General features: G+C 34.9%; 1 protein-coding gene across 2 annotated transcripts in view; it reads left to right on the top strand.

The window, feature by feature from the left end:
• LOC148627863 (IgGFc-binding protein-like) overlaps window positions 1-26,092 on the top strand; it is a 54,545-nt gene that overhangs the window by 4,158 nt on the left and 24,295 nt on the right. Inside the window, exons 5-24 of one of the 2 annotated variants that reach the window (XM_088580687.1) lie at window positions 5,550-5,759; window positions 6,610-6,819; window positions 7,186-7,395; window positions 7,861-8,067; window positions 9,318-9,509; window positions 10,641-10,885; window positions 11,550-11,872; window positions 12,095-12,369; window positions 12,654-12,865; window positions 13,062-13,224; window positions 13,549-13,740; window positions 14,431-14,622; window positions 14,784-15,028; window positions 16,889-17,202; window positions 17,852-18,141; window positions 19,013-19,224; window positions 23,061-23,223; window positions 23,658-23,849; window positions 24,000-24,244; window positions 25,066-25,379. In XM_088580687.1, coding sequence (XP_088436813.1) covers window positions 5,550-5,759; window positions 6,610-6,819; window positions 7,186-7,395; window positions 7,861-8,067; window positions 9,318-9,509; window positions 10,641-10,885; window positions 11,550-11,872; window positions 12,095-12,369; window positions 12,654-12,865; window positions 13,062-13,224; window positions 13,549-13,740; window positions 14,431-14,622; window positions 14,784-15,028; window positions 16,889-17,202; window positions 17,852-18,141; window positions 19,013-19,224; window positions 23,061-23,223; window positions 23,658-23,849; window positions 24,000-24,244; window positions 25,066-25,379 — 4,606 coding nt within the window. The remainder of the gene's footprint in view (window positions 1-5,549; window positions 5,760-6,609; window positions 6,820-7,185; window positions 7,396-7,860; window positions 8,068-9,317; window positions 9,510-10,640; window positions 10,886-11,549; window positions 11,873-12,094; window positions 12,370-12,653; window positions 12,866-13,061; window positions 13,225-13,548; window positions 13,741-14,430; window positions 14,623-14,783; window positions 15,029-16,888; window positions 17,203-17,851; window positions 18,142-19,012; window positions 19,225-23,060; window positions 23,224-23,657; window positions 23,850-23,999; window positions 24,245-25,065; window positions 25,380-26,092) is intronic. The other variant, XM_088580695.1, reaches the window with a different exon arrangement.

Below are 26,092 nucleotides of genomic sequence, written 5' to 3'. Positions count from 1 at the left end.
CCAGTTCCCTTACAAACAAACCTTCCATACAAGAAGTCACGATGACTTAAGTTGCAAATTAACAAACTTAATATATGGATTAGAATGCAACTTATGTGGTTTAGTATATGCCGGAGAAACGCAAGAACGATTAAACAAAAGAATGTGCGGTCATCGTTCGGGAATTAACACCACCAAATTCCCGACAGTTTATCAACACTTTAATCAACAAGATCATTCAATCCTCTCTATGAAAGTTCGTATTTTAGAAAAAAATTTCCATCCTACGAACAGTCCCATTCTAAGAAAAAAAAACTATCGTAGTGAAAGAGAGGAGCACTGGATACGCAGACTAGGTACTGCAATACCTTACGGATGCAATGACAACATCAAAAGTATAGGAAACATTTCAAGCCAATATAACAATAACATAAATGTGATGAATTTATTTGACAAAAATCCAAGACGGGAAAGAAGTCATGGCCATCGCCACTGTACGTCACCTAAGTTACATGATGTCTCCATAAATGGTCTCCTTCCTTTCATACAAAAACCTCTTCATCACATTAGAACCAAATTTTATTCTACACCTCTCACTCTACTACACTCCCTTTACAAAACAAGTCCTGACACTCCTGTTTCTGACCCCACCTCATCATTATACAGACTTGTTGCCATCATTTTGGATATTGGTTTCAACAGACTCTTTAAACCAGTTTGTGTGAAAAGTCAAGATGAAGAAAAACGATCATTTCTTCCACTACCGTTTGTCAACAAAAGTATAGATGCAATTAATTTGGCTAACATCCTCCATCACAAAAAACGTCACCAACAAAAATCCTCCATATTTCAAAGACAAATCCATACCAATTATTTCATAGTCCTATACTTCACCCATTGCATCCAAAATTTTCAATTATAAATGGCTATTGCAGAACCTCGAGATAGAGGACTTCAAGGCTATAAACCATCTGACTGTTCTTGCAAAACCTCTCCATTCAAATATGGTCCTTCTGGTCACGTCGTTACGGGAGATTTAACCACCATCGAAAACGAATCTCTGCTAAAGGTCCCAAGTACAGTGAACCACGCTCCATAAATTGGAATTATAATTTTAAAGTTCTTATGGATGCCGTCGAGGACTATGCTAGAAAATGAATAAAACGAGAACAAGAAGACATTGATTCTCTGTCAGGGTGGTTAAAGGCCGTGAGGTCTTTAATTTTGAAACGAATGAAAGTTTTAAGTAGGTCAATGAGTGCCAAAGCTACATCAGTTTTCCAAGACCCCGATGTAGGAAAACATTGTCTACTATACATGACAAATATGTTGTCGTACCAGCAGACAAAGCCCAAAACAACATTGATTTTGTCTGCAAAACGTTTTACATCAAATGTTTATTATCAGAGGTAGACGTAGAAAATATAAGCAGTGATAAGACCTATACTGCTACCACACTCTCCAAAGATGAGATTGTGGAAAACCATAACCGTCTGTGCTATCCTCTTTTGGTCTCTCTACCAAGGACGATGATTGTGATTTACTGTCTATGTACTGGATTCCTAAACTCCACAAGAATCCATACAAACAACGTTTCACATCTGGATCTGCAAAATGTACCACCAAACCTCTTTCAAAACAATTAACTTCTATACTCACAACTGTCAAAGAGGGTCTGCAATCCTACCACAACACTTGTTACTGCCGTAGTGGTATTAATTCAATGTGGACCCTGAAAAAATCGAAAGATCTTTTGGAGACAATCAGTTCAAGACTATAATCTGAATATAATAGACGTAGCGTACGATGTTGGTGTCATTTTTGGTAACGTCGAAAGCGGCAAAATTTGACGTCTTTTTTGTATTGCGACGTACATCGTTCTATAATTGTTACATGTAAAAAGTGTGCTTATTTATTTTTTACATAAAATAACACACACCACATGTTTTATTATTTAATTATCATATTCGATATTGATTTTTCGTACGTTTTGGTCAATTGAAATGGTCAGATTACATTCTGATATGGTAAATAGTTCGGCATCAACCATTCAAAAATGATTTGAAGGAAATTTGATCCCATGAGAAAAATGTTAGGAATTATGAAAACAAATTTGTGATGCGCTAAAAAAACGTAAAACACCCTCATTAAAACAGAAAGCTTACAAACCTACAAGCACAAAAGTCAGTAGCAACCACCCCCTCCCCCGGAAATCATATTGTGAAAGCGTATAAAGTGAGTCTTTGGTCTTATATCTCTAATGTAAATGAATGTTGATATTTCCGAATACATGTACTCGTTTCGTAATTTTATGAGATCTGTTGCTAAACATTTCGAGAAAACAGAAACCTTGACAAATCTCCCTCTTTGAGAGAATTTGAGTGCGAAATCTCCCGTTTTTATTATACGTCGAAAAAAAAATTGCGGTCGTATAATGTTATGGCGCAGTCGTCGTCCGTGTCGTGGTTGTGGTTGACGAATTGTTCTGAAATGTTGATATGATTTTACCAACAACTAAGAAGATTCCTGTTTAATTTGGACTTTGCTGCCGCTGCCGCTTTAGAAAAGGGGGCCAAAAAGGGTAAAAATACGTATTTTATTAAAACCCATCTAGATTGTTTTTTTTTCGATTTTAAATATTCTATTTTTGATGTTTTCTTTTTAATTCGGCTAAACAAATGTACAGCAGCTGTTACGTGTTTTGGACCTTTTCAAGTTATAGGAGGTCAAAGTTGGACAACGCCTAAAATCATTGTCATAACTTTTTTTTGGGTCCGATTTTGAGTTTTTTTTATTTCATTGGATTCTTCATTGGATTCCTTAGTAATAATCCTGCCTGCATTTTTCAATCAGATTTCGGATATCTCTTGCGGTTTTCGAGTTATAAGGGGTCAAAAAGGCCACACCAGAATAAATCTTTTTTTTTTGTTTTTTCGTCCGATTTGAAAAAAAATATTCAAAAAAAAATATTTTTGCAATATTTGTACAGCTTATTATATCTTATAGCTAAAATAATTGTAGAGGTAATTAGACGATCATGAATACGTTGATTTTACAATATCTCACTAGCGAATGTGCAAGCGCGTGTCTACATATTTCAAAATACTTTGATGCAGGCACGCTGACCCCGATTTCACCAGGACATCATTGCATATGAACAGACAGGAGTGCGCGCGAAAGGGGGGGGGGTCTTTTTCCTGTTTTCTTTTTAACATTTCTTTCATTATTTTATCAGATTCGCTAAAATCGTATTTTTTTATACATTACGTCCACAGTCGTAATAATTTAATGTAGTATCGTAACTTTTCAATACTTTTTAACACCATTTGCCTTTTTGAGCAATTCGTTCGAATTCCTCATGGTGTACGCGTGAATAAATAAAATATACAAATTTTAGATGGTGTGACATTTTGGTTAAACACAGACAAAATGCTGCTCTTAGATACTTGTTCAACCAAGTACCATTAGTTTTAGAATATACTATATGCAGCATATATACATGTAAAATTTCACAGTTATAAGTTAACTCAAAGCTAACGAAAAAAGCTTTTGATGAAGACTGGGTAGCACGCAACGTGAAGAAAACGTCGGGAAAAAGACAACGTGACATCACAACATACATGCGTATTTATTAACTATTAGACAATAAAACTCATTATTTTTTAGAATAAACACGATATTCTGCATATTTATACAATCCTTTAAGCGCGAATAAACTTTGGTAAAAATACTATTCGTTGTTCTATTTAACAACGGTAAGCAAGAAAGTAGCCAATGGCCAACGTCGGAAAATTTAAGATTTGTGACATAATTGAAATACGGACAAAAAGGCTTTTAACAAAAAGATTGATTGAACATTTTATATATATATTCATTGGGGTTATGTAATAAATTGTCAATATAGTTAATAAAAGTCCTGATTTAAAAAAGCTGTCCGCATAACTTTAAAAAAAAATGTCTAAAGTTTTGTCTTCAAATCGGTTTCTTTCCATTTTTACAATGTCCACATTTGTGATATTGTAATACGCTTTAATCTTATCATTACGTCCTGAAAAAATGCGACAGCAATACAAACTGTTGGTTTTATCAAAATACGCCAAGAAACAACTTAGATGTATTGGTGAAATGGGAAGCAAGCATTTCTTAATGTTACCTGTCCACATATGAAAATGGACGTTCTTGTGCTCAAATAATGCTTTCCTTCAAAATTTAACGGGACCCTTCAAAGATTTCTGAGTGTAATTCTAAAACAGCAAACATTTTCGAACATTTTAATATCTATACTCCCTTTGATAACTCCACATTCTAACAGTAATATTTCGGTTTTCGTAACCAGCCCCGATTCAATCGAATGTGACACCAACAACGTACGCAACGTCAATAACATTAAAACCTATGATTTTTCAACACTGTATACTTCTATTCCCCATACTCAGTTAAAATTCCGACTTAAAAACATTATACATCGTTGTTTTTCAAAAAAAGATGGTACACCTAGATACAAATATATAGTTCTTGGTAGAGATTCTTCACACTTTGTAAGAAATAGTTCCAAATCATCTTCCAAATATACAGAGGAAGATGTTTACAAAATGCTGGAATTTTTAATCGACAACATATTTGTCTAGTGTGGTGGACGTGTTTTTCAACAAACGGTCGGCATTCCAATGGGAACAAATTGTGCTCCTTTACTTGCTGACCTATTCCTTCACTCGTATGAGGCTGACTTTATATCTGATTTATAGCTGAAAGAATATCGTTTGGCTAGATCCTTTGATCTCAGTTTCCGCTATATAGATGACGTATTATCATTAAACAATCCTAATTTCGGGAATTTGATACATCGTATCTACCCCAAAGAACTTGAAATGAAGGATACTACAGACACTGTAAGGTCAGCCTCATATCTTGACCTATACTTAGAAATCGATGGTAAAGGAAAATTATTGACCAAACTTTACGACAAACGTGATGACTTTTCATTCAGAATTGTCAACTTTCCTTTCATCTGTGGCAATATCCCATCAGCACCTGCGTATGGAGTGTTCATATCATAACTCATACGTTATGCCAGAGCTTGCCGAAACTACGCAGACTTTTTGTATCGCGCTAGAACTTTAACAAATAGGCTTCTGGAACAGGGTCATGTTGCTGCAAGATAGAAGTCATCACTACAGACGTTTTATGGTCGTCATCACGAACTCGTGGATCGTTATGGTGTATCCATCTGTACCATGAAAACCGATTTATTCAACGGATCATAGTTTTCCTTTCCTCGTTTGTCTACCCCGGACTTGACTTTTTATGAGCAACTCGGCGGGTGTTTCTAGAAAAGCAGAGGACGCTTACCCTGGTGCACCTGATCCATGCTCCCAGTTTTTAGTTGAGTCCGAGTTGCTCATTTGCTTTTGTTACTTTGTATGTATGATTTTAGTTACGTTATGTTTTATGTTGTGTATGTCTGTTTTCCACGCCTGGTCTTTGTCCCTGGATTGCATTCTTTTGATTACCGCTATAACCTTGGTTCCCTTGATTATTCTTTAATGACTCTTATTGGCTTTTATTTATAGGAAATGGAGGTTGGTCTTCTTGGTCGTCTTGGAGCGTTTATAATTCATGTTCAGCTTCATGTAGGAAATGTAGATCCAGTTCCTTGCCTTATCACTACTATAAAAGGAGTAGATCTTGCAGTAGCCCAAGTCCTACCGGTTATGGCACTAGCTGCAGCGGATCATCATTGAATTACAAAACTGCCTATTGCAACACTCATTTTTGTAAAGGTAAATCAATTTCTTAACTAGGTTAATTATCGATTTTTTTTAAATTTTTAGGCGTTGCTGGCATTCAGTTTAACTGTTGTTCGTACATAGTGAACGTCTGTACAGTAAATTTTTAGTCGAAAATATCTCAGCAAACCTTCATGGGGATTATATGAAATTTGGCATGTAGCTTCATATTGATGCGTAATATCATGTGTAAACATTTCGCCTCTGTCTCTCACTTCAAATTGCTCTGCCATGATTAGTTCTGTTACGTATTAGGGTGTCGTATTCGTCGTAAAAATCTCAGCAATCTTTCTTTCAGCTTTTCAAGAAAAATGCTAATAAATCCTGCATTTCTGTTGTTCATTGTCATGATTTATTTAGAAGTTCATTTATACGTCGTTACAGTAAATGGAAATTGGGGTTCCTGGAGTGGCTGGAGTAGTTGGGGTGGTTGTTCGGCTTCGTGTAGAACTTGTGGATCGAGTTCATATCCTAGAAAAAGACGATACAAATACAGAAATTGTAATAATCCATCCCCTGGTTGTGGAGGGCGCAATTTTTATTATTTCGCTTTAATAAGTCATTTTTTCGATAACATTCTACGACAACTGAGAAGTAGTTAGTATTTTATTTAATGCAATTTTTGCTTTTGCGTTTGCATATTAATTAATTAACCGAGTGCATTTTGGTCCGACCAGAAAGGCTGTGCAATCTGTTCAGCCTATTGTATTGTCAAAATCATTTTTTAACCCGACACTAATTCGCCATGTGTTGATATTTCACATAACATAAAAGGAAAACAACGAACATATTAATAAAAAAAATTGAATTAATTAATGACTTAAATTTGATCAATAACTTCTAGTGAACGGAGGTTGGACTGAATGGGCAAGCTGGGGATCGTGGGGAAGCTGTTCAGCGTCTTGTAGGACTTGTGGTTCATCAATTATACCGAGACAGACGAGAAAGAGACTGAGAAGTTGTACAAAACCTTCACCAGGTTGTGGCGGCTCATCTTGTAGTGGGTCTTCGTATTCCCAGTACTCAAGATATTGCAACAATGTTTATTGTAAAGGTTGGAAACTTTTGTATTTACACATGTACATATAGGACATCGTAGCCTTTTGTTCCCAAGTTAAATATTTTCTGTTAAATTCGTCACTTCTTATGAATACAACATGACGACTTAATCCAGTTTAGTATTTGCATTTCCTATTAGAAAGCCACCTCATAACATATCATTTTAACTCATTAGCTATCATATACAGAATGTAAGAAAATACTGGATTCAAACGAGTGACTTGGTTTAAGGGATTCACAATCGTATATACCGATACATTGAATAAACAGATTTATATATTGTGAAAAAAACACCCAAAAACAAAACAAAACAAATATACATACATATAAAAGAAAAATAAGATTTCTCATTTTACCACAGTAAATGGTGGATGGAGTAGTTGGGCAGCATGGGGTAGCTGGGGAGCCTGTACCGCTGCTTGCAAACCATGTGGCAGTTCCTTAAATCCTTACCAAACAAGACGCCGCTATCGATATTGTAACAATCCATCTCCGGCATGTCAGGGTGCTAGTTGTAGTGGGTCCCGCTACAGAACAGCTTCAAGATCCTGCAATACAAATTACTGTTCAGGTCGGAGTGTTTAATGCTCGTGATTTGTTTCCGTACTTTAATTTGACTTACTCAACAGTTTTTTTCAAAATGAAAAAGCAGATTATCGTTTCATGAATCGAATCTTTCTACAATATCAATTTGAAATTAGATGAGTCATTAATGAAAAGAAAAAAATTGTGTTGTTTGGAAGCAGTGTTTTTTATGTCTTAAAAAATCGGATCACGATTGGGCTATTTTAACAATCTGAAAATATGTAAGTTCTGTAAGATAACAGAGAAATACAAACTAAGTTATGTTTTGATGGAGCTGATGACTAAAGTCTTATTAAAATATTAAAAGAGTAACTTTCTTCAAAGTTGCTGAAAAAATTTTCTACTACTAGTATTGTACATGTATATATAATTGATGTAATCCAATGGTAAGACAATGAGAGTAAGATAGTAAATTTTCTTGATCATTGTTATTATATTCCAATACTTTCAGTTGACGGTGGTTGGAGCTCATGGAGTTCGTGGAAAAATTTTGGTAGTTGTTCAGCTTTATGTCGAAAGGAAGGATCAACTAACCCTGTTCAAATTATTAAACGGACGAGGTCCTGTAACAACCCTTCACCTGGGTGTAATGGTAAAACTTGTCCTGGAACCAGTTCTCAGTCATCAACAAAAACATGCAATACACAATATTGTCCAGGTAATTCAATAGAACCTTTTGTGCTAACGGTGGGTTTGTCGATGAGAATACGTAGAGCATGCTCAATATACACTTCCGCGAGGAAATTTCTTTTGTTCTACCCAAGCCCTACCTCGCCGAAGTGTATGTTATGCTCATCAACTTACCACAAAAGGGTCTATAATGCAATGTGTAAAACTAGAATCCTTAAATTTTTAACAACGGCATTAAACGAGTGCACATATTCAGCCAAAAAAAGAAGAAAAGATCCTGGAATTAATTATCAATATTTTACAAAGTGCAGGGAACAATTGAACATTTTAAGCAAACCCGAATTAATTCAAACAATTAAATAGTTCTGTCACTTTTCCGATATACTTAGGTTCATAAAACAACCATATTGTATATACCAATACAATGCAAACCACGAAATGCCATTAGTAATACCTTCAGTCAACTTATATAAGCTTTCCCAATAGATATAGAGACAAATTAAAACAAAACCTTGTTATTTCATTTGTTAAAATCATTTTTAATTATCCAATAAATGAATTTTCATGGGCGGCACTCCCCCCTCAATCGGATTTGAATTTCATTACTTTTGGATATAGATACTTAGGTTATAACAAATGGCTATTTTCTTTGATGGAAATAAAAATAAAGACATTTCTGTATGATTCAATTTCAGATGTAACGCGCTTTCTGATTGGTTAAAAAGTTTAGTCCATCATCTCTTAGATCAAATTGTAATGTAACTGTGGCATCAAGAACCTAATTTAATGATTTAGTCGATTACGTTTGATACGAAAATGAAATTATGAGGAATGACTGTTATATTTCCCCCTGCCTATTTGAAAATACCTTAACACTTAAGAATTGGCAATAATAAAAATTTTGTCTATTGAGAAATAACATTTATTAATTAATTTTAAAACATATTTTTATCTTTAAACAAGATAAAAGTAGCTCTGAATTTAACTGAATAGGGGCGAGTCAATATTTGTTCTATCCATGGAGATATAACAAAATTATTTTAACCAATCAGATTACAGTATTTGTCTCATTTTAATTTATTTGAAAATAACCTGCGTAGCAGTTTATTTAATGTTCACCACGTGACCGAGGTTATTTCTTATAGACAAAAAATTAATATAACAGTCATCCTAAATAAACCACTTACCAGGTTTACGGTGTAAACAGCATAAGTTCTCTACATTTATACGTTATAAAATAACAATAAGTATAATTTTTTTAATCATTGTTATTGTCAGTAAATGGTGGCTGGTCCGTGTTTACATCTTGGTCTGCATGGAGTGTGTGTAGTAAGTCATGTGACGGTGGACAGAGGGAGAGATATCACACAAGAAGCTGTACAAATCCTGCACCAAAGCATGGTGGGACTAGATGTACTGGAAAGGACAAAGAGATAGTTAGACAGTCATGCAACACATTCAAGTGTCCAAGTAAATGTCGTTTTCGTGTAATCATTTACAGTATTTGGTCTTTACCATTGTATCATTTATTGAATCGCTTTAAGTGACATTATCATTAATTATTTAGTTAGTTTTTCTTTTTTGTTTCTTTTTTTTTTTTTTTTGGTTGAAATGGCAAAATTAAATTATTCTCACATGCTAGAAACAACAATAGGTAATAAACAGTTAAAATCTTGGTGTCCCTGTTTACTCTTTTAATGGACAATGTTTCTTGATTGCCATCGATTTGTTCCAAAAGGGTACATTTTTCATTATTTCTCATGTTTACTTTTTAGTAAATTGTTTGTTGAATACTTTAGTCTCGAGATTAGTTAATTGCTTTTCTCTTGAAACAGTTGTTTTCTCTTCATCCTAATATAAATTTAATGTCTTTTTTGTTGGTATGCCTAAAGCTTGATCGTAATTTATTTTTCGGCCAAATTCATTTGAATTGATTTTGTTAGATGATTTTCCCCGACTAAAACAAAGATTAAAGACTTTTTTTTCAACGGAGCTTCTAAAAGGATAGAGACATTAAAAGCGCAGTTATTTTGAATTAAAAATAAGCAACCTATACCTTAAACAATTAACAGTGACATACAGTGAGAAAATTTTGTGCAAAAACAAAGACTTCCATAACGTTGTAATAAAAATACACTACCCAATGCTTCAGCACTAGAAATAAGGACAACATTTCAACGACTTATTAAGATAAAGCTGCACGCTAAATATGAAAACACATTTCTCCCTCAGTAAAAGCTTAAAATGCTATTCAAAAATGTTTATAGACATTCAAGCGTACGAACAGGCATGAACATATGCAGTTGTTAATACAAGTCCCGCATTTACGTGCTTGGGGGATTGCATTGTTTTCTTGTGTAATCAAGCATTAACATGTGTAAATCAAATCATGCGATGGCAAGTCATCAAACTGTTGGTTACAATTTTACCGTATCACTTAGAATAACAAAGTAGAGTGTACTTCATTCATTTCATAGTTCTATATCTATCATTAAGTTCATAAAGAAATGCTGGAAAGATGTTGGAGGCAGCTGCCTTATCCACATCAACGGAATTTACAGCCCCAGACGCATATTTAAATGTTATTTTTTAACATTCCAGGTTACTGTACATGTATTGGTTCTGGGGATCCCCACTACTACACACCTGATAGAGCTGAAATACATTTTATGGGCACATGTAAATACACGCTCTGGAAATCTGTATCCCAAGATGATGAATGCGCCTTTAGAGTCGAAACTAAGAATGAACGGCGATACGGTAACACACGTGTTGCCTACACACGTATGATTGATTTCTACATAGGTGATACCAATGTCCGCATTCTGAAAGGAGGTACTACTTTGGTACGTTTTTTCCACAGTTTTGAAGAAACTTTTTAAAGCAACACTTATTTGCAGTAATATAAGTTTATTTGAACTAATTGCAGAAAAGGAAATAGTATTTGGGATTCAGTGCTGATATAAGGTAAAGTGACTAACACATACTGGTAAACAGAATAATAATAGAATAATTTATTGGAAAGTGTGAATAACCAAAATATGATCACGAGTGCCGAAGAACGCCTTGATCTAACGAGTGTGCGGAACTTGATCCCCGCACGAGTTAAATCTTACTGCTTCTAGACATGAGTGATCATATTTTTGTTATTCACGATAACCAGTTTATTATCCTATTTATTATACAGATTTCCTCTATTAATCTTTGTTATTTTCAACATAAATTTCTTGTGTGAACGGCGGATTGATATCAAAGTTGTGACATTTTGGCGGGAGAAAGTCCGAGAGTGAAATCACTGAATTTATTTCACAGTGTGAATTATCGAAATTTATTACACTGGGGATAAATCGATAAATCACTGCTATCTATATAATAAGTACAAGTAAATGAATTCTTTCATAATACATTAGTATGAAGTAAGATATGCTGAATTTCTTACTTCGATTTTTCAAAACGCCACTCGAACTTTCGCCTCCGCTATCTTTATATACATGTTTTTGCACATTTTAGATAAATGGTGTTGCAATTCGTATTCCTGCTTCGACGTCAAATAATATTGTTCAAGTTACTATGAGTGGTAGCTTTGTAACTGTCGTACACTCTATATGCAACATCCGGGTCCAGTTTGATGGCAATCACATGGTAGATATAAAAGTTCCCGAGGAGCGTTTTGGTGGTAACTTGACTGGAATTTGTGGGAACTGTAATGGAGTTCAGTCGGATGACTACAAGACTAAAACAGGGGAAGACGTGTCAGCCTTGGGATGGGGAGGATATGCTAAGTTAGGGAACAGCTACAAGATTCCTGATAACTCAGATTTGCCGAATGCTAAGTATGCATTGTTTTGTGAAAAAGTATAATCTACGGCTAATAATGTCATATAATAAAATGAAGTCTTAGGTCGCTCCCTCAACGGCATTCGAAACCCTCATCTGCTCTTACACCTATTGCAAACCCGTCTGCACTAAATCCACCACACGCTCTAGACCACTAGCCCCAGTAATCTAAATAAGAGGATAGATTTCATAAACTGTATACTTTTCTATATTTACAGTTGCGCTGATGCTGAAGACCCTGGAAAATGTAGTGATAGGGTGAAACAACTTGCAAAATCGAACAAGTATTGTGGCTATCTAGTTTCTGATTCAAGTCCATTCAGAGCTTGTCGAGATTCAGGGAGAGTCGATTTTTCAAAAATGTATTCCGGGTGTGAGTTTGACGTTTGTTCTTCTAATAAGAAAGACGTTAACTGCCAAACACTGGAAAGTACTGCGTTAGCTTGCAGCCAACATGGATATTTTGTCACATGGAGAACTTCAAGTTTTTGTCGTAAGGCTTTAGTTTACTTCATGAATTTTGAAATTGCTGAAATGGTGACACATGGTATTTTTTTTTTGTATTAGTTAATTTGCAATCTTCATTTTTTATATGTTTGGCCTTAAATTCTTGAAGATATGGTTTGACACTTAATCTAGTCTTTTTGCTGACAATATCGTCAAAAACGTATTTTTAACATGTGTTATTGTTCTGTTATCGAAATTAACCAAATCTGCAGCAATAGTACAAACACTTTGATCGACACTAATATAAACAGGAAAATTGTCATTTTGTAGCCAAGAAATGTGTTGGAGACTTTATCTATAAGACGTCTATATCTTGTACTAATACGTGTGAGAATCCCTTTGCTGACCGACAGTGTAAAGACCCACCAGTCGATGGTTGCGGCTGTCCAGATAATACTTACCTTAGTGGTGGAAAGTGTGTAACCATAGATAAATGTGGCACGTGTAACCTCACCATTAGTGGAATATCTACAAAGTTGGCAGTAAATGTTATTTAAGAAAAAACATTTTATTGTTATGTAGATCACCCAAACCTGGTTAATAAAAACAATTTAATCCATTGACATTATAAAATGATGTTAAAACAAAGTGAAAAAATATTTGTAATACAGTTTTTTGCTTCGTTTAAAATTGACTTATAAGAATTATCGAATAAAAAAAAACTGTTACCTTTCATAGGTGGACGAAGTGTATCCGCAAGGCGATTGTATAAACAAACAGAAATGCAAAACAGTTAATGGAGTATTCACACTAGTATTGTCTAAAGCTTCACGATCATGTAATAGTGATGAATGGTGTAAGCCAAACAGCGTTGGAGTTTACAACTGTGTCAAAAAACCACGTAAGTGCCAAGTGTTCGTTCATTGTTGCGTCTGTCATTTCTTGAGAAAACTTCGTACAATAGAGTACTTTTATAACTCGTTTTCTTATTATTTTAATTTCATACAACGAATGACCTTTTAATAATAAAATCGTTTCCGACGTTTGAAATTCAATATTTTATCTCAAAGTTGGAAATCCATAGGTGTTAAAGTGTAGGTTGCAAGCCTTTTTTATTAGATAAGTAATGTGCGTCTTCTTTATGTGATTAATGATAGAAAATTTATAGATACGTCGCTGTATATTGTGTCGAAAATTAAATAATAAAGTCTGTGTTTGATACCAGAACATGGATATTGGGAATGGGGATCATGGCTGCAATGGGATGCTTGCTCGAAAACATGCGAAAGTGGTGTACAGAAAAGAATACGTTACAATAAATGTATTGGACCTAAGCATGGTGGAAAACCTTGTTCACAGAAAGTTCCAAAGACGCATACATTTCATAGAGGTTGCAACAAAAATATACCTTGTCCTAGTGAGTAACTGCAATAAAAAAAATAAAAAAAAACAGAAACTAGCAACAGCTACAGAAAATAGGTATTTAATATAAATGGGCGAATGTATTTCTCGGATCAGAACGTCTACTAGCAGAGATAACAACAAACTGATAAACATGAAAATAGTCACTTTTCTCAATAGCCTTTCACAATGACCCAGTTATTCTGTATCTGTTTCCAGACAGACTTGTGAAATATATCTGTCAAGATTTTCTTCTTCTTTACCAGACATGAACTTTATCGAGCAACACAGCGAGTATCTTCTAAGAAACAAGAACTCACTTTTTTAATCATTTTTTTTCTTTTTTCCTTTTTGTTTTTTTGATTTGTATTGCTCGTCTCCGTGTGGATATTTCCCTTGACACTTTGGTTTTTTGGGTTTGCTATAAATTTATATTTCAAACTCATTCAAGCAACTGGTTAAATTGATTTCCAAAATATGTACAAAGTTTTCTTTGTTTTTATTGTATATCAAACGTTAATTTATCAAACGGTTTTGACGGATAATCAGATATAATCAAATTTAAGTATCTTGAAACGATAAACAGATAAAAGTTCAAAGTAGAATGCTACAATTGTATTTTGAAAATTTGCATTCCACATGGTCCTAATTATTGAAAAAAAGGTTCGAACATACTATGGATCATGATTTATTCATATCGTGGTAGTTAATGGTAACTGGACGGCCTATGATTCTTGGTCAGAATGGAGTACATGTAGCTACAGTTGTGGTGCAGGACTTAGACAGAGGACTCGTGCTAGAAGTTGTACTAACCCAAAGCCACAACACGGTGGAAACAAATGTAATGGATTGGCAAAAGAGACAGACTTCCAAGACTGCAACACATTCAAGTGTCCAAGTAATTTTGTTATCTTCTTCTTTGCTTTCTAATTGTTTAGTATGGTATGTTAATTTATATTTTTATTAAACTAAATTCTGAAAAAATAAAGGGGTACGTTTGGTTACAATCACTGTTTGTCATTTACAAATATCCAAAGGAAAATACTGTATATTCTTCAGGCTACTGTACATGTTCTGGATCAGGAGATCCTCATTACTACACACCAGATGGGGCTGTCATTCATTTCATGGGTACTTGTAAATACACACTGTGGCAATCGACCATCCCTAATGATTCCTGTGAATTCAGGGTGGAAACAAAAAATGAACGACGATACGGTTATACCCATGTTGCATACACTCGTATGATAGATTTCTACACTGGGAACACACAGGTCCGGATACTACAGGGAAGAAATGTATTGGTAAGTGAATAATGATTACGGAGTTCGAATTCAGTTATGGAAAACAATGAATAATACATAATGGTATGCAATGATTCAAATTGTTGTTTGACTGCAGGTTCATTGTCAGTTACTTTCATATTTAGTAATGCAACAGTCTTGCTTACACATGATACCTTTAGCAGTAAACCTTTGCAATAACAAAAGGCTCCCAAGAGCCTGAATTGCTCACTCAAGAAGACATAGTAGGACTTATCATAAGGATTATTTCAGCAATTGAAAGTTTCTATCTATCATAGTTTTCAAGATTTTGGCTGAAAACTTTTCAAGGGCAATAACTCTTACAATGAGTTGTCTGACAACTTTATCCATAAAGACTTTTGTAGGCCTAGCAATGAAGATCATTTCAGCTATTGAAAGAATTTGGCTTAACCTAACAGTTTTGGAGCAAAAAACAACGGCCTGACCGCTATGTTCTATTTTTGGTAACAGCAGCCATGTTTTTCGACGGATCATAAATCCCCACATCAGTTCTATGCAGGATACCCCATGAAACATTCATACCAAATTTAGTCAAGTTATGTCAGAGGGGTTTTGAAACAAAAAATGGTAATGACGACGGACGACGTTGGACGCCAAGTGTTGGCAAAAGCTCACATGGCCTTCGGCCTGATGAGGTAATAATGCTTCAATAACATATTCATCGATTTCGGCAAACGTACTTCAATATTGCCGCATTTTGTACAAAGAAGGACACAGCTTTGATAATTTATAAATGTATATCATGTATGATTTGTATTTTCTGTACTTAAGAACCCTACTATATTTCATTGGAAATATTGGCCAAAAATTGGGTTCATGACCCTTTGATGTTTTAAATTATCACCAATAAGTTTGAAACTATAAATATAGTTTTGAATGCAATGAATGAGAGAGTAATCAAGGGAACCAAGGTTATAGCGGTAATCAAAAGAATGTAATCCAGGGACAAAGACCAGACATGGAAAACAGACATACACAACATAAAGTAACTAAAATCATACATACAAAGTAACAAAAGCAAATGAGCAACACGGACTCCACTAAAAACTGGGAGCATGGACCAGGTGCACCGGTAGCGCCGGGTTGCTCATAAAAAGTCAAGTCCGGGGTAGACAAACGAGGAAAGGAAAACTATGACCCGTTGAATAAATCAGTTTTCATGGTGCTGATGGATGCACCATAACGATCCACGAGTTCATGATGACGACCATAAAACTTCTGTAGTGATGACTTCAATCTTGTAGCAACATAACCCTGTTCCAGAAGCCTATTTGTTAGAGTTCTAGCGCGATTCAAAAAGTCTGCGTAGATTCGGCAAGCTCTGGCATAACGTATGAGTTGTGATATGAACACTCCATACGCAGAAGTCGAAGGGATGTTGCCACAGATGAAAGGAAATTTGACAATTCTGAATGAAAAATCATCACGTTTGTCGTAAAGTTTGGTCAATAGTTTTCCTTTACCATCTATTTCTAAGTGTAGGTCAAGATATGAGGCTGACCTCACAGTGTCTGTAGTATCCTTTATCTCAAGTTCTTTTGGGTAGATGCGATGTATCAAATCCCCAAAATTAGGATTGTTTAAAGATAATACGTCATCTACATAGCGGAAACTGAGATTGAAGGATCTAGCCAAACGATATTTGAGAAAAATAAACTAAGGTTTAGCTGATGGGAATCCAAACTTCAAAGGCTGGGTATATTGCAGCAAAACATTTTTGCATTACGGAAAAAAACGGGTTTAAATCACAGGTACTTAAAAAAACAACCATATATAGTTTATAATTATTTCTCTAGCATTTAGTAGATATATAAAACGCATGTTGTAATTTTCGTCAAGATAAATAGCGTAGCAGTAAGTATCCCTGCATGGACTGCTAACAACACTATCGAGGTCACTGAAAGTGGAAGTTACGTTACAGTGGTGCACTCGAAATGTGATCTTAGAGTGCAGTTCGATGGAGTACATATTGTTAATATCAGGGTGCCAGAGAACAAATTTTCCGGAAATCTGACCGGTATCTGTGGTAATTGTAATAAAGTTACCGCCGATGATTACAGCACGAAGTCGGGAGAGAAAGTTAGAAGTTGGGAGTACACAAAGATTGGAAACAGTTATAAAGTAAAAGACGATTCTGATCAACCAGATTTAAAGTATGTCATTTGCTATTAGATGTCTCTTACTGATATGTATTTGCCGAATTCTTGTGATCGGTTCATTATATGAAATATTCGACCTCGATGTGTCTTGGCAAATCATTTGTTTTAACAGTAAATTACGTTTCCATTTTGTGTTTATTGAGTTCTCTGATGATGTATGTAAATTGTTCTTCATACAATATAGACTTTCTATGTTGTCGGACATGTTTTTTCCATGGTTTCCTCCTCCTCTTCAATGTAATGTCAGTATTCATTTCTTCTTTCAACTATCAACTTTTTGCTTTCATTTATTTGGAGAACTTAATTGGAACATGAATTGTGTTCATTTAACGTTTTGTTAATGGCTTTCTGCTTTCTGAAATAATTATTTGATAATTTGAACTATTTTGTATTTCTTATTTACCGTTAACGGTAGTGCATCTGTGTCTGGTTGAGATGATAGCATATTTGTATTAAAATTTGTCCATGCTTCCATAATGTTTCTGATGCTTATCATTGGATTGCCCTTGAAAGAGCAAAATTCATAATGAAAAGGAATAATTTCAAAAACTTTCAAGTGCAAAACAGAATTCAGGAAAGAACTTTTGACAAATAATATCCATTACATTTTACTTGATCATGTTATAAACTTCAATTTATACAGCTGTGCTAAAGAGAATACAAAATTAATCAAAGATCCCAAACCGTGTACTGATGCTGAAAAGGAAAAGGCAAAGTCAGACAAGTTCTGTGGCCAACTAATATCCAGTGACAGTCCTTTTAACAAATGCAGGGACGCAAAGAAAGTTGACTTTACGAAGATGTATTCAAGCTGCGAATTTGATGTTTGCTCTTCAGACAGAAGTGACGCCAATTGTCAGACACTAGAGGGCACGGCTCTGGCTTGTAGTCAACATGGTTATCTTGTGAAATGGAGAAATGCGACATTCTGTCGTAAGTGCAATTCAAATCATTCTAGTTAGAAGATCAGATGTATACTCAAACACTGAACAAAGTGTTTATGTTTACTGTTTTTGTTACGTAATCGTACAAATGAAAAGAATGATGTTGACCCAACGTTTGATGTATCACATATATGATATATCACATATATGATATTTTCATTATTTTTTTTAAAAAGATTTCAAACGCTTGTAAAGTATTCTTTTAGTGAGTCATTTATCAACACAAATACATGCAGCAAAAGAAAAACACACATAAAAAGTATCAACAAGGTTTATTTTCCTGTTATAAAGCCTGGGTAAAGAAAGCATGAAAACGCAAACAACGCTCTGCACACTCCTTAAAAGAGTAATCAAGGAAACCAAGATTCCAGCGGAAATCAAAATAATGTTATCCAGGGACGAAGACCAGACATAAAAAAACAGACGAACACAACAAAGAACATAAAGTAACTAAAATAATACATACAAAGTAACAAAAATAAATGAGCGGACTACACTAAAAATTGGGAGCATGGACCAGGTACACTGGTAGGGTAAGCGTCCTCTGCTTTTCTGGAAACACCCGCCGAGCTGCTCATAAAAAATCGAGTCCAAGGTAGACGAAAGAGGAAAGGAAAACTATGACAAGTTGAACAAATCAGTTTTCATGGTGCAGATGGATACACCGTAACGATCCACGAGTTCATGATGACGACCAAAAAACTTTTGTAGTGATGGCTTCAATCTTGTTGCAAAGTAACCATTTGCTATTTTACAACTTTAGTATTTCAAATTGTCATTAAGGTATGAAATAATTAACTTGCTAGAAAAAAAGAATACTCTAATAATAAATACGGGTTAATTATTGTTTCTATTGACAGCCTTAAAATGTAACAATGGATTTGTGTACAAAGAGTCCGTTTCGTGTACCAATACATGTGACAACCCATCAGCAGATCGTAACTGTAAAGACCCACCGGTTGATGGCTGTACCTGCCCTGATAAGACTTACTTGAGTAGAGGAAAATGTGTGACTTTGGACAAGTGTGGTTCCTGTGATCTAAAAAAAGATGGATTGTTCTCGAAGCTAGCTGTTAGTATACTACTTGAATGTAACTCAATTTATCTGTAACCTACTAAATAAAAAAAGTAACGTAAAATGGGTATGATGTTGCGAAATCAACATTATTTTTCCGACGCAGTCGGTATAGTTTCGCTTTTTACTCTTTGACCTTAAGGACGCTTTTCTATGGAAACGCAAGTCAATTCTGTTTCCCGATTGGCCAAATACTGATAACTTAGTGGCGTTCGAAAAAAAAAAAACGGTATCGAAAATTTGAAATGATGTGCCATGTGTTATTTCTTTGAAAGAAATGTAGAAACTTAGAAGTAAAGTTTTACTGCGTCGGCTATCGTTTTGTATAGTATTTGTTTTAATTAAAAAGGAAAATTAATGATACCATCATAACAACCATCCTTTGTCGTTGAAGTCCCCGGTAAATACGTGTCGGAAAGACTACCATTTTGTCTTGACTCGGAGCTACCTACTGGTTACAACTGCTGGGGAACCGGCTACCAGTTTTTATTGAAATTTTCAGATTTGTTCTGTGCTATTTTACTCAGTCATGTTATATCTTGGTATAGATTTTACAAGTTGTATTCGAGTAAGTCGAATTTGATAGTTTTGTGCTATTCGTTTAACAAGCGTATCATGAAACATCGATTAGCATGTTTGTTACTTAAGATTCGAATCAAAGTGTTTTAATAACTAGGTTATGAAAATCAACGATAATTATTTATGTATGCTTTATGAAAGAGTAATCAAGGGAACCAAGGTTATAGCGGTAATCAAAAGAATGCAGTCCAGGGAAAAAGACCAGACATGGAAAACAGACACATACAACAAAGAACACAAAGCAACTAAAATCATACACACAAAGCAACAGAAGTAAATGAGCAACTCGAACTCCACTAAAAACTGGGAGCATGGACTAGGTGCACCGGTAGGGTAAGCGTCCTCTGCTTTTCTAGAAACACTCGCCGAGTTGCTCATAAAAAGTCAAGTCCGGGGTAGACAAACGAGGAAAGGAAAACTATGACCCGTTGAATAAATCAGTTTTCATGGTGCTGATGGATACACCATAACGATCCACGAGTTCATGATGACGACCATAAAACTTCTGTAGTGATGACTTCAATCATTTAGCAACATAACCCTGTTCCAGAAGCCTATTTTGTTTGAGTTCTAGCGCGATACAAAAAGTCTGCGTAGTTTCGGCCAGCTCTGGCATAACGTTTGAGTTGTGATATGAACACTCCATACGCAGGAGCCGAAGGGATGTTGCCACAGATGAAAGGAAAGTTGACAATTCTGAACGAAAAGTCATCACGTTTGTCGTAAAGTTTGGTCAATAGTGTAGGTCAAGATATGAGGCTGACTTCACAGTGTCTGTAGTATCCTTTATCTCAAGTTCTTTTGGGTAGATGCGATGTATAAAATCCCCGAAATTAGAATTGTTTAAAGATAATACGTCATGTATGTAGCGGAAACTGAGATTGAAGGATCTAACCAAACGATATTCTTTCTTTCTGATTAAATCAGCTATAAAGTCAGCCTCATAAGAGTGAAGAAATAGGTCAGCAAGTAAAGGAGCACAATTTGTTCCCATTGGAATGCCGACCGTTTGTTAAAAAACACGTCCACCACACTGGACAAATATGTTGTCAATTAAGAATTCCAGCATTTTGTGAACATCTTCCTCTGTATATTTGGAAGATGATTTGGAATTATTTCTTACAAAGTATGAGGAATCTCTACCAAGAACTATATATTTGTATCTAGGTGCACCATCTTTTTTTGAAAAACAACGATGTATAATGTTTTTAAGTCGGAATTTTAACTGAGTATGGGGAATAGAAGTATACAATGTTGAAAAATCATAGGTTTCAAAGCTATTATATTCAGATAATAGTCTTGAACTGATTGTCTTCAAAAGATCTTTCGAATTTTTCAGAATCCACATTGAATTAATACCACTACGGGAGTAACAAGTGTTGTGGTAGGACTGCAAACCCTCTTTAACAGTTGTGAGTATAGAAGTTAAAAGTTTTGAAAGAGGTTTGGTGGTACATTTTGCAGATCCAGCTATGAAACGTTGTTTGTATGGATTCTTGTGAAGTTTAGGAATCCAGTACATAGACAGTAAATCACAATCATCGTCCTTGGTAGAGAGACCAAAAAAGGATAGCACAGATTTATGGTTTTCCACAATCTCTTCTTTGGAGAGAGTGGTAGCAGTATAGGTCTTATCACTGCTGTTATTTTCTACGTCTACCTCTGATAATAAACATTGGATATAAAACGTTTTGCAGACAAAAACAATGTTGTTTTGGGCTTTGTCTGCTGGTACGACAAGATATTTGTCATGTATAGTAGACAATATTTTTGCTACATCGGGGCCTTTGAAAACTGATGTAGTCTTGGCACTCATTGACCTACTTAAAACATTCGTTTCAAAATTAAGGACCTCACGGCCTTTAACCACTCTGACAGAGAATCAATGTCTTCTTGTTCTCGTTTTATCCATTTTCTTGCATAGTCCTCGACGGCATCCATAAGAACTATTAAATTATAATTCCAATTTATGGAGCGTGGTTCACGGTACTTGGGACCTTTAGAAAGGATATTTCTTAGAGATTCGTTTTTGATAATGGTTAAATCTCCCGTAACGACGTGACCAGAAGGATCATATTTGAATGGAGAGCTTTTGCAAGAACAGTCAGGTGGTTTAGCCTTGAATCCAAATCTCGAGGTTCTGCAATAACCTTTTATAATTGAAAATTTTGGATGCAATGGGTGAAGTATAGGAATATGAAATAATTGGTATGGATTTGTCTTTGAAATATGGGGGAATTTTGTTGGTAACGTTTTTGTGATGGAGGATGTTAGCCAAATTAATTGCATCTATACTTTTGTTGACAAACGGTAGTGGAAGAAATGATCGTTTTTCTTCATCTTGACTTTTCACACAAACTGGTTTAAAGAGTCTGTTGAAACCAATATCCAAAATGATGGCAATAAGTCTGTATAATGATGAGGTGGGGTCAGAAACAGGAGTGTCAAGACTTGTTTTGTAAAGGGAGTGTAGTAGAGTGAGAGGTATAGAATAAAGTTTGGTTCTAATGTGATGAAGTCCAAGAGGTTTTTGTATGAAAGGAAGGAGGCCATCTATGGAGACATCATGTAACTTAGGTGACGTACAGTGGCGATGGCCATGACTCCTTTCCCGTCTTGGATTTTTGTCAAATAAATTCATCACATTCATGCTATTGTTATATTGGCTTGAAATGTTTCCTATGCTTTTGATGTTGTCATTTCATCCGTAAGGTATTGCAGTACCTAGTCTGTGTATCCAGTACTCCTCTCTTTCCCTACGATAGTTTTTACTTAGAACGGGACTGTTCGTAGGATGGTAAATTTTTTTCTAAAATACGAAAAACTAAAATGTCTTTTTATACAATTTCCGATTGCCTTATAAAAATTGAATACATTTTTGTGACCGGTTTCGATCTTTATCTTTATTTACTGTTGTTTAGGTCAATCTTAGTTTGCTCTGTAAATATTCTGCGCATTTGCTATAGAACAGATAAAGAACAATAAAAAGCGAGCGTTTTGTTTATAGTTCTTTATAGTAATATGGCAAAGTTTAGAGGTAGTGTTGGTAGGATAGATTGTTGGTTGATTTTTATTTGGGATAATATATATCGGTAACAAAATGAAATGATTTATTCGATATTTTTATATGCATTTTTTCCATATGCATTTTCTTGTCCTGGAAGGACTAGTCATATTTTATTTTGATACCTGTCTTATTGGCCAATCAATTCACATTGAAAATGTTTACTTATACACAATATGTGGTTCTCTAGCTTGATGACCAATATCCAAAAGGAGATTGCATCGACTCACAAAAATGCAACTTTATAAACGGAACTTTCAAGCTGGTGACTGTCAAAGCTAAGAGCATATGTAAAACAGGAGACTGGTGTACGACCAATGACCACGGAGTATATGAATGCAGAAAGAAACCAAGTAACACTGTTATTTTTCAAAGAATTTATCACAGTAATTTGCATACCAATCAAATGTGCTGATCGAAATGTGTCTTACTAGTTGAATCTTGTATTTTCTTGTTTAACTAAATTGCGACTCCCGATCCGTATCAAACTATATCTTTTTAAAATGTGGTAGTAACTTCTTTTACACTAAACGTGCTGCTAATGTATACAAAAAGGCGCCAAGTTGTGAATTACTGTAAACAGCACGTTATGTAGAGCTATTTCAACAAATAACCTATTGGATTCAATTGCCTCTTTCTAAAAAAAAAACTGGAAATATTAAGGCGTAACACTATATTTAATTATCGCTGAATAACTGTAAGGAATAATTCTTAAACAAATGTTTAATAGAACTTATTTTAAATTGTCTTTTCCCCCATAGTTCTAAACAATGTGTTCATTTAACAGTACATGGTGGTTGGACTAATTATGGCCCTTGGACAGAATGGAGTACATGTAGTTACAGTTGTGGTGGAGGGAATAGACAGAGATCTCGTGATAGAAGTTGTACTAACCCTATTCCACAACATGGTGGAAACAATTGTGTCGGTCTGGCAAAGGAAACGACAGTCCAAAGTTGCAACACTTTCAAGTGTCCAAGTAATGTATTTTGTTTGTTGAAGATTTTGAAGCAATATGTAATAAAATAACATGTTTTTCTTAAACAAATGGAGTTTAGAAGTCTTACTGATTTTGGTATATTCCGTTAATATGACAGTGAGTTTTAGAATAAGGCTGTATTTTCTTCAGGTTACTGTACATGTTCTGGATCTGGAGATCCTCATTACTACACACCAGATGGCGCTGTTATACATTTCATGGGTACTTGTAAGTACACACTTTGGCAATCGACCGATCCTGACGATTCCTGTGAATTCAGGGTAGAAACGAAAAATGAGAAACGTTCTAGATATTCTACGGTCTCCTGGACACGGATGATAGATTTCTACATGGGTTCAACACAAGTTCGAATTTTAAAAGGTGGCTCAGTAATGGTAGGTGATACTGCATCCTTTAAAAACAATTGTCTTTCAATGGCAGAAAGGTACGGTCATAACCAGGGTCTATTTTGTATAATTAAGAACATTATCAACTTGAGACAGAAGAAAAAGTAAAGTGCACACTATTACTATTTCGAAATCAAAATGATATTCATAGAATACTATAACATGTTTGCTTTTATTTAACATGCATCTGTGGCCTAAATTTTACTTAATAGCAAATTATTTTGCCTCAATAACGAGTGGAAGAAAGCGACAGTTCTTGAAAGATATTTCAACCCAGCCTTAACTATTTAGAATAGAAGTATGCTGAAATATATTTGCTGTAATCGCATTTTTAATTACTTTTATGGAACTAAATTTCGTGGTTTTGTCATAGTCAAAGTTTCATTTAATTCTTGAAATGTTTATTTATTCAATGTATGTAAGTTGAATCAATAATCTCTCATTAACAATAAATATCAAGGCAATATTTATTGTTTAAGAAATGACTGTTATATGTTTTTCCGTCTATGAAGAAAAAACCTCAATCATGAAGTGCACACTAAATAACCTGCGTTGCAGGTTATTTTTATGTGTGCTCCACAGGCATTGAAGTTACTTCATATAGACCAAAAAATATAGGTGTCATTCCTTATACTTTAATACTTTTAGTATGAAAGTCAAAATCATCCAAAAAGGTTGATGACGTCACAGTTACATATCAAAATTTGTGAGATGATGGACAAATTCTATATTTAATCAGGAAGAGTCTTTCGTCTAAAATTAAATTATGAAACAGTATTTTAACATTTCACTCCAACGTTTCATCATAGATAAATGGTGTAGCAGTAAGTATTCCTTCTTCAATTGCTGGTAACACTATCCAGGTCACTGAGAGCGGAAGTTACGTTACTGTGGTGCACTCGAAATGTGACATTCGAGTGCAATTTGACGGAGTCCACATTGTCAATATCAGGGTACCAGTGAATAATTTTGCTGGAAATCTGACCGGTATATGTGGAAATTGTAACAAAGTAACCGCCGATGATTACAGCATGAAGTCGGGGGAGAAAGTCGGAAGTTGGGAATATGCAAAGATTGGAAACAGTTACAAAGTAAAAGACGATTCTGATCAACCAGATTTAAAGTATGCAATATTTACAACATTATCATTCATAGCAGAACATTACTTAAATTCATAAACCATTATATTAGTTTTGAATGATGAATATACAGCAGTAATGTAAGTTTTGAAAAAAAAAATAGTAAAAGGGAAAATGCCTAGACTTTAAGGGGTATTTGTTTATCGTTTGTTTATCATGTAAACACTCGTACTTAATTAACCAAAATATTACGAGAATGGATATGGTGAATATGTCGGAGACAACGACTACACTGGGATAAAAATCGTCATCTCAAGGTCATCCATGGGCCTTTCGTGAATGACGAGGAACCCTTACACCACAGGGCAGGCTGCAGCTAGCCCCCAAAATATAATATACATGAAAAGCGAAATAATTATCCTCATACAGCAACATAAAAGTAAACTGAAAGTGAAAACGAAACAATATTTAAAAAGGCCAGAAATTCCTCACTTGGGACGGGCGCAAAAATGCGGCGGGGTTAAGGTACAATGGCGTGATCACAACCTCCCCCATTTAGATCTGGCCACCGTCGAAAATATTACTCAATTAAACACACCTACGGTACATCGTAAGTCATACAATAAGAGCACAACCCGTAGCGTGCCGAAAACTGCTTTTAAATATAGTCTGTTATTTTCTGTGTAAAGACCCTATATATGAGCAAATCAATATTAATACCAAAAAAATGCAATGGTTAATGATTTGGCATCAATAT

This window comes from Perna viridis, chromosome 1, assembly GCF_037379345.1.
Source record: "Perna viridis isolate PV_CMFRI_1.1 ecotype Kerala chromosome 1, ASM3737934v1, whole genome shotgun sequence".
Taxonomy (NCBI): Eukaryota; Metazoa; Mollusca; class Bivalvia; order Mytilida; family Mytilidae; genus Perna; species Perna viridis.
The sequence above is the reverse complement of the archived record's forward strand: the minus strand, read 5'-3'. Positions and strand labels throughout refer to the sequence as shown.